This window comes from Mandrillus leucophaeus, unplaced genomic scaffold (genome assembly GCF_000951045.1).
Source record: "Mandrillus leucophaeus isolate KB7577 unplaced genomic scaffold, Mleu.le_1.0 Scaffold371, whole genome shotgun sequence".
NCBI lineage: Eukaryota > Metazoa > Chordata > Mammalia > Primates > Cercopithecidae > Mandrillus > Mandrillus leucophaeus.
In genome coordinates, this window is record NW_012103932.1 from 980,146 (window position 1) to 994,492 (window position 14,347).

General features: G+C 37.6%; 1 protein-coding gene across 1 annotated transcript in view; it reads right to left on the reverse strand.

Annotated features, from left to right (window-relative positions):
• PTK2 (protein tyrosine kinase 2) overlaps window positions 1-14,347 on the reverse strand; it is a 342,995-nt gene that overhangs the window by 211,752 nt on the left and 116,896 nt on the right. The window contains exons 7-8 of the mRNA XM_011990150.1: window positions 12,029-12,108; window positions 11,691-11,753 (exon numbers count right to left, since the gene is read on the reverse strand). Coding sequence (XP_011845540.1) covers window positions 11,691-11,753; window positions 12,029-12,108 — 143 coding nt within the window. The remainder of the gene's footprint in view (window positions 1-11,690; window positions 11,754-12,028; window positions 12,109-14,347) is intronic.

The following is a 14,347-nucleotide window of genomic DNA, read 5'->3' on the forward strand; positions in this document are numbered from 1 at the left end:
TAATAAAAAACTAGCTCACATGAAGCTTTTAGAATATTGCCAAACCCCAGTTCCCAAACCCAAGCATCAGTTTATTAGATTCCCACATCAGTTCAGAGAAAACTCTTGAACCCATACACAGATGACAAGACACTAACATTAGGTTAGAACTGTGTTGTCCAATATGCAACCACTAGTGATATGTAGCTATTTATACTTAAATTAGTTGAATTAAATTAAAAATTATGTTCCCAACTGCAATGCTCAGCACATTTCAAGTGATGAGCAGTCCCATGGGGCCAGAGGCCACCGAACTCAGTGGGGCAGCCACAGAACAGTTCCATTGTTGCAGAAAGCTGCAATGGGTGGGGCTGGGACAGAGCAATGAATCTAGGACTTCGGGCACCCTCACTCTCTAGGGCTTGCTGCTGTGGGCCCAAAGGCTCCTCAGCTAGGGCAGAGACGGGTGAAATGCATGAGCACTGGGGATAGGTGCAGAGCTACCACAGGCACAACCACACAAGGTTCCTGCCTTGCTCAGAAAGACTGGGGAAAGGAGGTATAGAGGGGTGAGGAGAGAGCTCTACCATGACAATGCAGAAGGCAGCAGATCTTATAGTAGACAGCTGTACGTTAAACAAGAAGCCTTTCGTTGGGATTGCCTGTATATACATAGCAGAGGGCTTCTAAATATTACCTTTCCTACTTCTCTCTCAGAACTAACAAAAACAGTTTCTATGATCTATTCACTAAGATTCAAATCATTTAGATTTGAAGCTACAAAGACTAGAGAGGCTGTATTCGTTTACTTCCTCACGGAGACTGTATGACATACTAGGCACCATAACAGATCATGGGGTAGAAAAATCACTAATATGTTTCCTTTTCTTAAGTGAGATAATTACATAAACAACTAACTACCACACAGTGTGAAAGGTACTATAAGAGTTTAAAACCAATACACTTAGCCATCGAGATTTAAGGTTTTTGTGGCCAATTTTAACCAGAACTCTCTTCATGTTTAACTGACCTCTATCCTTTAAGTGAAAGATTTAGAACACTGCTGACTGATGTGGTCTTCGTTCTCTTTTGCTAAACCTCAAAATCTCGTTCATTACTCCACTGATTCCTGTTGCCATTTAGCATTTTTGGAAAATCCCTAGAGAGCTCTGCCCTCCCACATCCCTGCATGATGACTGTGCACCTCCTCGTATTCCTCCTTTCACACCATAGTGGCCACCCAGAATCGTTCAGGAAAAGAGGCTGTGTAGGAGGGCCCCTCCCCACCTGCACCAGCTGACTGCCATCAGCATTCCCCACTCACTGAGATGAATCCTCTACAGTGCCCGTCTAGTCTTAGCCTGTGGTCTTATCCTGCACGTGTGTATTCACATCTACAAATTCGTAACACAGCTGGCTTTCAGAAGCCTCCGATGGGAATCAACTGTCTTTACATATTAAAAAGAAACTAACCTTATTACAAGCAAATTCTTATGTCAAAGATAAATTTATTTCTCTTCTGGCGGTATTTCTGAGAAGATTCTTGTCTGTTGACCTTGTTTAATTTTTGTGAACACAATCCCTCAAATACTTAAAACCTAGGCAAAAATGCAGCCAAAACTAACCTCAAATATAACTTAAACAGGCATTTCCATGTAGTAACTCTATCTTACCCTTTCTCCAAAACTGTCAGAATTGAGTATATTTAATTCAGAAATAGTATGGTGGTACTTTCACCTCTAAATTATACTCAAGCCTCTTAACAATAGACAAATGCTAAAATTATCTAACTGCAACGGAGATTGCTGTTTCTTAATGACATTCTTCCCTTCATCCTGGGGATGAAGTTGTCTTTTGGTCAGGTACAGTGCTGCCTTCCCCAGTCTCTTCTGTAGCAAGGTATGGCTATGTGACTATGTTTTCTCCTATATTCCTCTAAGGGAAAGTACTAAACAGCAGGTTCATAAATAATGTCACTATTATTTAATGTTGTTTCATTATAATGTAGATGAGAAAAAAAAATCGATTCCCAGCTGGGTCACTATATGGAGTGTGCATGTTCTCCCTGTGTCTGTGTGGGGTTTCTATGGTTACTCCAGTTTCCTCCCACATCCCAGAGATATGCATGTTAGGGGAACTGGTGTCTGAACTGTCCTAGGATGAGTGAGTATAGGGAGGGAGGAGAGAGTATTCCCTGTGACAAGAATGGCATCCTGTTCAGGGCTGGCTCCTGCCCTGCATCCTGAGCTGCTGGGATACAGTCCAGCCACCCATGACCTTGAACTGGAATAACTGGGTAAATAATTATGTCTTCTTTTTAATCAGACTTTTAAAAATGTATGCTTACATTTATTCCAACGTTTAATACTAGAAGTGTTTTGGATCTCTACTTAGAAGCTGGGGATGTTTTTGTGACCAGAAGGTAGCTGCTTTCTCTCCTCCTCACCTCTTATTTACAAAAGATGTAAATAAAAGTCTTGTCTGTTTTACACTCCAGTTGTTCCCTGTTGTGTGAGCCCACAGGAAGTAACGTACCAGGGACAGGGGCTGGGGGACTTCACTGTCTTCTCCTTTGCCTACAAAAAAGGTACCTTGGTTCTTCCTAGATTGGAAAGACATGAAAAAGAAAGACTAATGAACTCTTTAGCTGGTTTAAAGAAAAAACCCTTAAGTTTCTAGATAGTATTTGTCTCACTCTCAGAAACTGTGCCTTAGCGGTAGCAGTACTAGTATAACTCAAAATAGTTATTTATGGCTGGGCATGGTGACTCACACCTGTAATCCCAGCACTTTGGGAGGTCAACGCGGGTGGATCACTAGAGGTCAGGCATTCGAGACCAGCCTGGCCAAAATGATGAAAGCCTATCTCTACTAAAAATACAAAAATTAGCTGGGGATGGTGGTGCACACCTGTAATCCCTGCTACCTGGGTGGCTGAGGCAGGAGAATCACTTGAACCTGGGAGTTGGAGGTTGCACTGAGCTGAGATCATGCCACTGCACTCTAGCCTGGGCAACAGAGCGAGAGACTCTGTCTCAAAACAAACAAACAGAAACAAAAAAAGTTATTTATTAATACAGTAAAGCAGTCAGGCGTGGTGGCTCACGCCTATAATCCTAGCACTTTAAGGAGCCCGAGGTGGGCTGATCACTTGAGGTCAGGAGTTCAAAATCAGCCTGGCCAACATAGTAAAACCCCGTCTCTACTAAAAATACAAAAAAAATCAGCCAGGCATGATGGCGGGCACCTGTAATCCCAGTTATTTGGGAGGCTAAGGCAGGAGAATCGCGTGAAACTGGGAGGAGGTTGCAGCGAGCCGAGGTTGCACCACTGCACTCCAGTCTGGGCAATACAGCAAGGTTCCGTTTCAAAAAAAAAAAAAAAAAAAGTACAGTAAAGCTGAAAGGGTATTCTGCATTAGGCTGTAAACAACTGAGTTTGACTTTAAAATTCCTGCCAGAATCTAATAAATTATGTGGAACATTTCATGAGTTTTCTTATTAGAAAGGAAAAAGAGAACCATGAAAAGAACTAATAAGAAACAAGTAGTATTCTGCATTCATGTATACTTCCTTTCTGTACTGAAGAAATACATAAATTTCTAAATGGCTCCAAGTTACTAGCCAAAACCAATAGGAAAAAGCAATGCCAATGCTCTCCTTGAGGTATGGGGGCCGCTAGGGTCCCCAGTTGCTCCTGTGATAGAACAGCCATGGTGTATGTATGCAAGTCCCTGCACATCCTCTCAGCCAGGTCACTCCTAAAGCACTGGCATCAGACTTTACAATGGCCGCAATGGAAGACAGGACCAAATGCAATGTTGTTAAGTATCTTTATTATATAAAATATAAATAGGTTAATGTTTTTGCTGGTATGCTATTATTGGGCCAGGTGTGGTGGCTCATACCTATAATCTCAGCACATTGGGAGGCCAAAGTAGGAAGCCTGCTTGACCAGCAACCGTTAAGCTACCGTTCAAGAACAAGGGTGAAATTTTTAAGAGAGAGAGATTTAAAAACAGAATTTTATCATCAGAAACTACATATTAAAAATTTCTAGGCCGGGTGAGGTGGCTCACACTTGTAATCCCAGCACTTTGGGAGGCTGAGGCGGGCGGATCACAAGATCAGGAGATCGAGACCATCCTGGCTAACACAGTGAAACCCCGTCTTTACTAAAAATACAACAAATTAGCCAGGCATGGAGGTGGGCACCTGTAGTCCCAGCTACTCAGGAGGCTGAGGCAGAAGAATGGCATGAACCCAGAAGGCGGAGCTTGCAGTGAGCTGAGATCGCACTACTGCACTCCAGCTTGGAAGACAGAGTGAGACTCCGTGTCAAAATACAAAACAAACAAACAAACAAAAAAACACTTCAAAGTAAAAGAAAAAGGGAAACTGATGTTGGAAAGATAGATTCAGCTACAATGAAGAATGTTTAGGCAATAGGGAGATAAACATGCAGGTTTCTAGGATGCCCCCAGCGCACGCGCGCGCGCACACACACACACACACACACACACACAGCACGACATGCAGAAGGGAAACTTTTTGGCTTTCTGGACCGACGGTACCTGCAAGGTGGGGACGATGAACCCGGCACTTGGGCACTGAGATTGGACCTGAGGGAGTCGGAAGTGGTATCATTTCCTGGCTCTTGTCAGAAGCCGCAACAGTGGAAATTAAGCCCCCTGGAATTCAGCTTGCTCAGTCTAGGGCCACTAGCCTCTGATTCAAGCCACTTTGGTGGCCTGAGTGAGAGTCAGAGTAACAGCAGATTGAGACATCCCAGTACCTCAAGGTTATTGTCGAATACAGAACAGAAAACAGCTATGCATAAAAAACATGAAGAAATAAATGGTGCAAACACCACAGATGCGCATAGCAGAGGTTACCAAGCATGAAGAAGATTACATCATATGAAATGGAACGTCTAGAAATGAAAAATGTAAGTGGTAGAATGAAATAAACAAATGAACAACGTATGGCATAAAGATACTACTGAAGAGAATTAAAGAATTAGACGACAAATCCAAGGAAAAATCCCCCCCAAAAAAGAGGATCCAGAGAGACAGAGATAGAAAATACAAAAAAGTAAGAGATAGCAAAGATCAGAAATACATCTATTGATTATTAAAGAGACAGTGGCATATATTTTTCCAGATGAAAAACATGAATCTACAGAATTGAGAAGTATGCCTTATTCCAACTGGATTTATAAAAAGAAATCGAAGCACAAGACATGAATAAAACTAGAAAAGATGAAAAGTAGGAAAAGGACCTTAAAAGAAAAAGCAACCACAAAGAAATGTCAACAGACATTTCTAGTCATAACAGAATATCTTTACAGTGTTGAGGAAAAAAAAACCAATGATCTGAACAATATATTTGGAACAAAAGGAAAAGCATACCAGAAAGGTGGTCTGAGATACAAACATGGTTATTTTAATCAAGGTCTTGCTCTGTTGCCCAGGCTGGAGTGCAGTGGCATGATCACAGCTCACTGCAGCCACAACAACCTGAGCTCAAGCAATCCTCCAGCCTCAGCCTCCCAACTAGGTGGGACCACAGCTGCGTGCCACTGCACCTGGCTAGTTTTTAAAATTATTTGTAGAGATGAGGTCTTGCAACATTATGTTATCCATGCTGGTCAACACATCTTCCCACCTTGGCCTCCCAGTGTGCTGGGATTATAGGTATGAGCTACTGCACCTGGCCCAATAAAGGATGTTTAAGAAATAAAATAATACACATGCAGGGAAAGCCAAAAATAATAACTGTATAAAATAATAATGATGTCTAATATTTGGAGTTTCAATTTTGAAAAGATACAACTAAAATAACAGGAAAAAATGATGTGTAAGTTGGAAGAAGATGGGGAGACTTAAGGTGTTTCAACGTCCTTGCTTTAAGACAGGGTTAGATAAGTTTAAAATCTGGAGTTGGTTAATATAGAAGGTTAAATGTAAGGGTAACTAATGAAAGAGTAGAGATGTTTATAAATTTCAAAGTAATTACAGAAGAAAATGTGGACTAAGAATACCAACAAAGAAATAAACAGCACATGCAGTCACACACAATTCATTTCTAGGACACTGGAAACAGATAATAAAAGCGAGTCCAATATATCACGCATCCTAAGAAATACAAATGTACTTAACCTATCAGTTCAAAGACATACTTAGCAAACTGGATTTAAGAAATCCAGCACTAGGACATTTTTAAAAGACACACCTAAAAAGTATAAGGACACACAAAAGTTGAAAGTGAAAAAATGGTAATGTATAAACCAGGTCAAGGCTAACCAAAGAAGGCAAAACAGATTTCAGAACAACAACAACAAAAAATTATCAGGCATAGAGAAGATCACTACATAATGATGCAAGATTCAATTTACCAAAAACGCATATTGTTTGGATGTTTAAATAAAAGAGCCTCAAAATACAAAGGAAAAATAAATAGACTTATAGGAAGAAACTGGCAAAGTCATTATCACAGATGGGTATGTTAACAAGCTTGAATAGGAAATGCATTTTTTAAGTCACACTAAAACATTTATAACAACAGATCACACAAAGCAAATACAACAAAACGTTAATAACTGTAGCATTCTGGTGCTAGACACATAGATGCTGACTGAACAAGTCTCTCAACTTTTTTGTACTTTTGAAACTTTTCCATGATAAAACACTAGGGGAAATGGTCTTATTCTAGGGTCCACAAAGGAAAGCTCCACAAAAGCTGAGAGGCTCTTGCCACACAGACCATGCTATCTGAGCATAATGCCATTAAGTCAAAAGTTAATTCAAAAAGAAAATATTTTAAAAAACCACACATTTGAAAATATAAAAACAGAATGAATGCACAAAAGTTTCAAAACAAACATTTAACAATCTTAACTTCTGGAATGCCTTTGTAAAAACAGGATCTTAAAACTCAAAAACCAAAATGAAAATACCATTTTACTACATTAAAGAAAGACAAACTTCTGTATGATGAGAGCCATATACACATAGTTGAAAGAAAATGACGAGCTAGGAAAGAAAATACAGAACTAACATTACAAGATAGTGTTAACGTGACAAAGACTGCTTAAGATCAATAAAGAAAAAATAAACATATTAGAAAAGCTTATTTAAAATACAGTTAATTTACAAAAAAACTTTAAAATGGCCATATATGCAAAGAGGTTTAATATTACCAGTAATCAAACTAATATAAAGCAAGTTATCATCTGTTGCCTATCATATAGGCAAAAATGAACAAAAAATGGCACCATGCCTTACACTGTTATTAACCTGAACTGAATGTCAACTATTATGTGGCTGTTTAAATGTAGTATTGTATACTCATGGGTGGACTATATACTAATGTATATTTCTATTTAGTCACATGGAAAGATCTATTAAACATAAAGTTGAATAAAAAGGCAAGATGCATATAGGATCATTCCACTTATATTAAAACTATGCATTGAATGCGCACACAAGTGTTAAAACAGAGAGCTATAAGGATATTTACTAAAACTATGATGATGGTTATCAGTAAGAGGAGTTGAAAAAATTTTCTTATTTGACAGTGTAGTTTCAATGTTTCTCTAACTAGAATGTATTATTACCTTTGAAAACAAATAAATTAAAAATCATTTTAAAAGGGCTCAAAATTAAATCAACAGATGAACAATAACATTGTTTTCTATCATTTTTTTTTCTTAATGCTCTTTAAAGAAACTCTACAGTTTGGTTTTTATCCTGACTGACAATCAGTATCTCCCATGGATAATAATCATAATTATAGTCCGCATTTATTCAGTGTTGGGTACAATATGTATCAAGCTCTTGACACAAATTATCTCACTCCTTACGACGCTCCTATATATGTATCACCAATATCCCCATTTTACACGTTTGGAAACAGACACCAAGAGCTTACTAATAAAACTTGGCAAATAAAATAGTCAAGGTGTAATAAGGACTTGAACCCAGATATTCTGCTTTAAGAAGTCACTCAACTAATCTACTTATAAGGAGACAGGGTGCTGAATTCACACAAGTTGTATAATTGCAAAGAATCACTAACATGGAACAAAAGCACAGGAATTTAGAAAGAGGGGAGAGCAAAATAAGCACAATAATATCCTAGAACTACAAGAAACTCAAGATTCCTCTTTAACTATCATATTTACTTACTTGAAATATCGCACATATAAATTAACTAAGATGAAACAGCCATATCAAAACAACAGATCATTCAACTTTCCATGCAGTCCTCTAAGAAGGATCTAATTTACAAACTCATGCTGTCTAGTTCTCCCGTTTCAAGCAGTAATAATCACAAGCCCTTACTTATGTATAGCAATTCTCCCATCCAAGTACAAACCAGGCCCGACCCTGCTTAGCTTCCGAGATCAGACGAGATCGGGCACGTTCAGGGTGGTATGGCCGTAGACACGTATAGCAATTCTCATATTCTCCATTTCACTGACCCCTGACAAAAACTATGTAACGTTTTGAAAGCACTGGTTAAAGCCCTAATTTGTCCTCTTCTATTCATCTCTTCTCTGATCATCTGAAGTTCTGTAATTTCTAGAAATAAGCCCAATTTACACCAACTTCAGTGCAAAATTTGACTTTCATTTCAAACAGATCTTGAACTTAAAATTCTTCTCTCCAAACGTACCACTCAGAAATTCACCTTGACAGATAATCTGCTTTTCTTTAACTGTTTTGGCGATTAAAAACATGTCAATGTATTATTCGTGGAAATTTCTTTCAAGTATCTCTCTTCCTGTATCCTTTTGACAGTATGTCTGGCTGTCTTCACTCCTTTGTACACCTCTGGTTCTCACGCAGACTCTATCTCTCAGTTACTATTTCATTTTCCTGTCTTGGCCTCACATAGAGATAGGCAGAATACAAATCACATCATTCTTTTTCCCCAGTCACTACACTAGGGTAGGCTTCCACAGTGACCCTGAAAGATGATCACATGTGTTCCTGGAGTCCTCTCCCTGTATATGTAACTCAGTCAGGCCACTGAACTAGCACTCTTCTCTTGACTTCACATAACTATTCGCCATCTATTGTACCTTTTTAGATCATCTCTAACTACTTGCTTAATTCTCCCATCAGGATTTTCTTTTTAGATAGGCCTTTTATTTTACAATAGTTTTAGATTTACAAAAGAGTTACAAAGAGAGTATCCTGTATAGTCCACACCCAGATCCCCCTACTATTAATATCTTGCATTACTTTGGTACATTTGTCACAAATAATAAACCAGTATGAATATATTATGATTAACAAACTCTGTAGTCAGATTTCATCAGTTTTTTCCCTATCCTTTTTCTGTTCCAAGATCTTATCGAGGACACCACATTACATGTAATCATCATGTTTCTTTAGGCAACTCCTGGATATGTGAGTTTCTCTGACTTCCACTGTTTCCTTCATCACCTTGACAATTTTGAGGAGTACTGGTTAGGTACTTTGTAAAATGTCCCTAAAGAGGGATTTGTTTGATGTTTTTTCTCATGATTAGACTCAGGTTATGGGGTTTTGTTATGAGGAAGGCTACAGAGGTAAAGTGTCTTTCTCAACACATTACATCATGGTTGCACACTATCAACACTACTGATCACTGGTTATGCTGACTTTGACCATCTGGCTGAGGTCATGCCTGTCAGGTTTCTTCACTGTAAAGTTACTTTTTCCCCACACTTCCTTTCCTTATTATACTCTTTAGAAACAAGCCACTAAATGTAGCTCATATGTTAGAGGTGAGTTTTATGCCCCACCTCCTTTGAGAGAGGGAATCTACATAAATTTTTTGGAATTTTTCTGTAGAGGAAATTTGTCACTGCTCCTTTAAATATTTATTGATTCAAGTATTTATATTACTATGGATTCATGGGTATTCATACTTTGGATTATAATCTAATACTATGTAACTTAATTTGTTGCTCAAATTGTTCCAGCTTTTGTCACTGGGAACTTTTTCCACTGGCTCCTTCATCCTCTGACACGGCCCCAACGTTTTGCTTTTTGAGTACTTCCTTCCTTCTGGCACTACAAGCAGCTCTAGGGCTCACCCTTGTATTTTTTCTCCTCTCCCTCGAACTGCATTTTTCCAAGGAGCTCTGGTTCCTTCCACTGAAGAATGGTACTAGAAACCAAGATCTAAGCACAGAGTACCATAAGAGATGATTTTTAATGCTGCTGGTATTTGTGATTTCATAACAGTGAAATAAACGAACAGTGATCTTTCCTTTTTCATTTTAAAAAACATGAATGTTCCCTCAGAACTAAAAATCAACATGCTCCAAGTAACTTGTTTTCTTTCTCCTCAAGCACACTGCTTTTCTGTGACTGGTATCCATAGTGGCCCATGAGAGAAAACCAAGAGACTCCTTGGGTTCCTCCCTGTCCTTCATTCAAATATAATCAGGCTCCAGTCACACAGACTCTGCCTCTGCTAGCCCAGGTCTCCATGGCCACTGCTTCCTTCTGTCTCACAGCCTCATCATTCTCACATGGACAAGAAAGGTACAGCAGCTTCCTGACTCACTGCTTCCATCTTTAATCTTCTTTAATAAAATTCTAATCTCACAAATACGGAATTCTAACTTGCGAATCTCATCATATAATTGTCCTGCTTGAAATGATGAGTCAGTGATGCTCAAAGGCTAAGTCCAGACTCTTTAAAGAATGTACTAGAGAGGTAACGACCTGGTCCCTGTATACACGTCCCTATCTCCCTCATAAGAATGCTATTCTATCTACTCACAACCAACTTAGAGTTTCCTAACCTTTGCCTGACGGTTCATGTTTCTATGCCTTTGCAAACGTTGATTTATCCTCTTGACTGGCTTCCTGGCTCCCATGCAACAAACCCCACATACCTACACTTTGTGAACCACTCATTCTTTAAGACTTAGGTTAAATAACATCTCCATGTGAAAACACCTCACACATCAAGCACCATTCTCCTGCAAACACCCAGCTGATACTTCCACTTTCATTTCTAGCACATTATGTTATAATTTTGCTTACTTGTCTGAGAGTCTTCCTTTTAGTGAAATGCTTCCTGGGGGTTAAAATTTTGTTTTATTTCCGAATCTCCGGCACTTAGCTACAAAGGACTCAATGTTCAATTATCTTTTGCTGAATTAATTATGAAAAAGATGAAGTATAGGGCTTCTAGTCTCCCACAATGTAAACTCCACATTGGGTTAATTTAATACAATCTAATATAACACTCTAATGCACAAATTAATTTCATTATTGGAAAAATTTCTAGTTATTCTAGATTTTTCTGATACATGAGCAGTGAGTAACTTCCGTATCTCTGTTTGTGAAAAACAATCTGTAGTAACTTATACAGAGAATACGAACAATAATTTATAAGCAATTTATAGGCAGCTGTAGAATTCAATATAAATTAGAAAAAATATCACCTTGCTATGATTAACTCTACACAAACAAAATGTGTACGTTAACAGGCCATATACAGTATTAGCTTTAAGACATCTATCAACAAATCTAAATGTTTACTAACACAATTAATGTCATCAAGGATTCTGTTCTTTTCCTCTTCCAGACATAAAATTTTAGAAATAGTAGTGTTTCAGAATCAGTATTTAATTTTAAGATAAACTACAAACTAATTTAGTTCCGCATATTTGCAGGTATAGCTTATAAGTATAATACTTACTCTAATACTTCATAGTTAGACTTCTTTTCTAGGGCATTGCCCCGCATCTCCCAGTATGATCGCCTAAAATCAGGGAAGACATACATTTATATGTATATATAAGGAAAGGTTATATTGTTAAATGATAAAAACTGGGGGAGTGGCATCTGAATAATAAATAAAATCAACGGCAACAACTGCAATTATCTTTGCACCAAACCAACAGTTCATAATTTACTCAAATTTTATTCAGTATTTCACTGATAATCATTATGAAGAAAAGGAAAATACCTGCAAAATATTCAAAAATAATTTAAAAATTGACAAATAAAGGCCTCAATGTATAGTTACCATCTTACCGTATTTCTAGACAACCCAACTTCAAAGCAATTTCCTGGTCCACTTGATCAGCTATCTCTAACATATAATCGCTCTTCACCTACAACAAAAGGAATAGGATAAACAACACTGTTTTAAAAGAAAAATATTAGATATATGCATTCAATAAATGTTTCCTGAGTACCTTTCATATAGTTTACATTATGTCAGTAATTATGCTTGATGTTAAAGATATAAACATGAGTTATACCAAAAAATATTAAAGAAATAAAACGGTCTCCTATTAAGAAAAGCTCATATAATCTATGACCACTTAAATGGGACATTAAGAAACAATGAATAGAGTCTGAATCATAATAACCTTCAGCTGCTCCACACCCTTCCCATGCTGTCAAAAGTGAAAACCAGAAGGGAAATTTCCATTTCTACAAAAATTTGCAGATGTATTTTCTGACCTCAAACTACAGTTCCAGCAGCATATTTTGGACTCCAATGAAAAGGCAAAGGATTTACATACTTCAAAATCCATTTAAATGTGCAGCTGAGGTGTTTCCATCTAACCATCAATTTTAAGTGATTAATCTGCAAAGTAATACAAGCTTAAAGTCTAAAGCAAACACAAGAATCTAATGGAATTCTTGAAATGCCTTCTAAACAATGAATAAACTCAATTTTAAAAGCTGATAAGAGTGATATCAATACTTGCAAGTAATTGTCACTGTGAACACATTTTCAAAGATGAAATGTGTACCATTTCCTTGTAGATTAGCCTGAAGAGATTAAAATCTGCAATTTATTTTGATAAGCGTACCCATCTTGAATCTCACATGAAATGTTATCCCCCCTTCCTCCAAGAAGCATCCCATTCTCTTCAGCAGCACACCTGCGTTACTAGAAAACTACACTCTATTATGAACTTTATCAACACAAAAATTTGTGCAAATTTGTCTTCTCTCTTGTTCTGTACTTTCATAATACCCTCCATTTTGCCTCGTTCCTCAAAGTCTAAAATATTTACTCTGACCCTTTACACACAAAGTGTCTTGACTTCTGCCCTAAAAAAATTTTCAAACATCCTGTTCATCAACAACTGCCTACTAGCCTGCTAGCTCATTTGTTCAAAGAGTTCCATCCCCAGTTAACTCACCTCTCACTCCACATCAATCTTTGTCTACTTAATACTGGATGGTTCCTCGTTATGACCGTCTCTTGCAAAGACAACCAGCACCCCTGTCTCCTACTATCCCTCTGTTTGAATTGCTTGGTAAACCCAAGCCATGTTGAACCTACCCACTCATCCTCTTCATGCTTAGATGAGCAGCTGGAGAAATCATAGTATAAACTCCACTTTCAACTCATGAAGACAAATCTCAAATGGCCAGTTAAAACTATCTGGAAATTGAACAATGCTTGCCTAGGAAGCTCTACAATTCACTGATTTCATACGTCCTCCAGTAAGCCTGCCATATCTCTGTTACAGAGAAGATAAAAGACATCAGATGGGCATACTCTCTGTAACCTACCAGGAATTCATAACTTAATATGCATTTAAAAAGTATGAACATTTACTCATTATTTTCTCTTAAAGTAGGAGAAACATTCCCTCAGCTAGCAGTAGACAACTATGTGCTATTACCGATTTAAGGAATATTCTGTCTCAAAACCTTCCTTTATTTTCTGCATTAGCATCTAAGTCTGGGTGCTCAATAAATATTTATTGAATGAATGAGTAAACAAATGAGTGAACAGTCATCAAACTGGAGGGTGGGTACATAAATGTTATTTTCCATATGTATTTTCCATCCTTTACAAGGAACAACAGTTTCTACTACTTCCACATAGCGGGCACTCAAGACTCATCAACTGCAACTGAATTAATCCAGTCAGTTAAGTAAAAAGCTTTAGGTCTAGAACGATTTGTTTAACTCAATTGGCTCTTGTTTCTACAAAACAAAAAATAAGTCTCAATCTAAAGCCTGTTTTGCATCATAACTAGGTTTATTATCGAGCACAAAAATAAAAGTGCAAGAATTAAACCAAGACAGGTATTTAGACAGGCAGAAAAATACCACAGTTACTCTGATGGAAACATTCAGTGGCTTTCAGTTGTCCGATGCAGATTTCAGAGGAACTACTGCAGACCACCAATCACATGTTGAGGAAAATGCACCATTATGAAATTCAATTAATCTTGAAGATTAATTGCCACAATTTTTAAACACTATTCACAGGTAGGAAAAATAATCAAATGCTATATTTCATCATCAAAATGAAATTTGTATTGTAAAAATGAAAAAAGGGGAAATTATAATTTAATAATCTTCATTTTAAAAATCTCA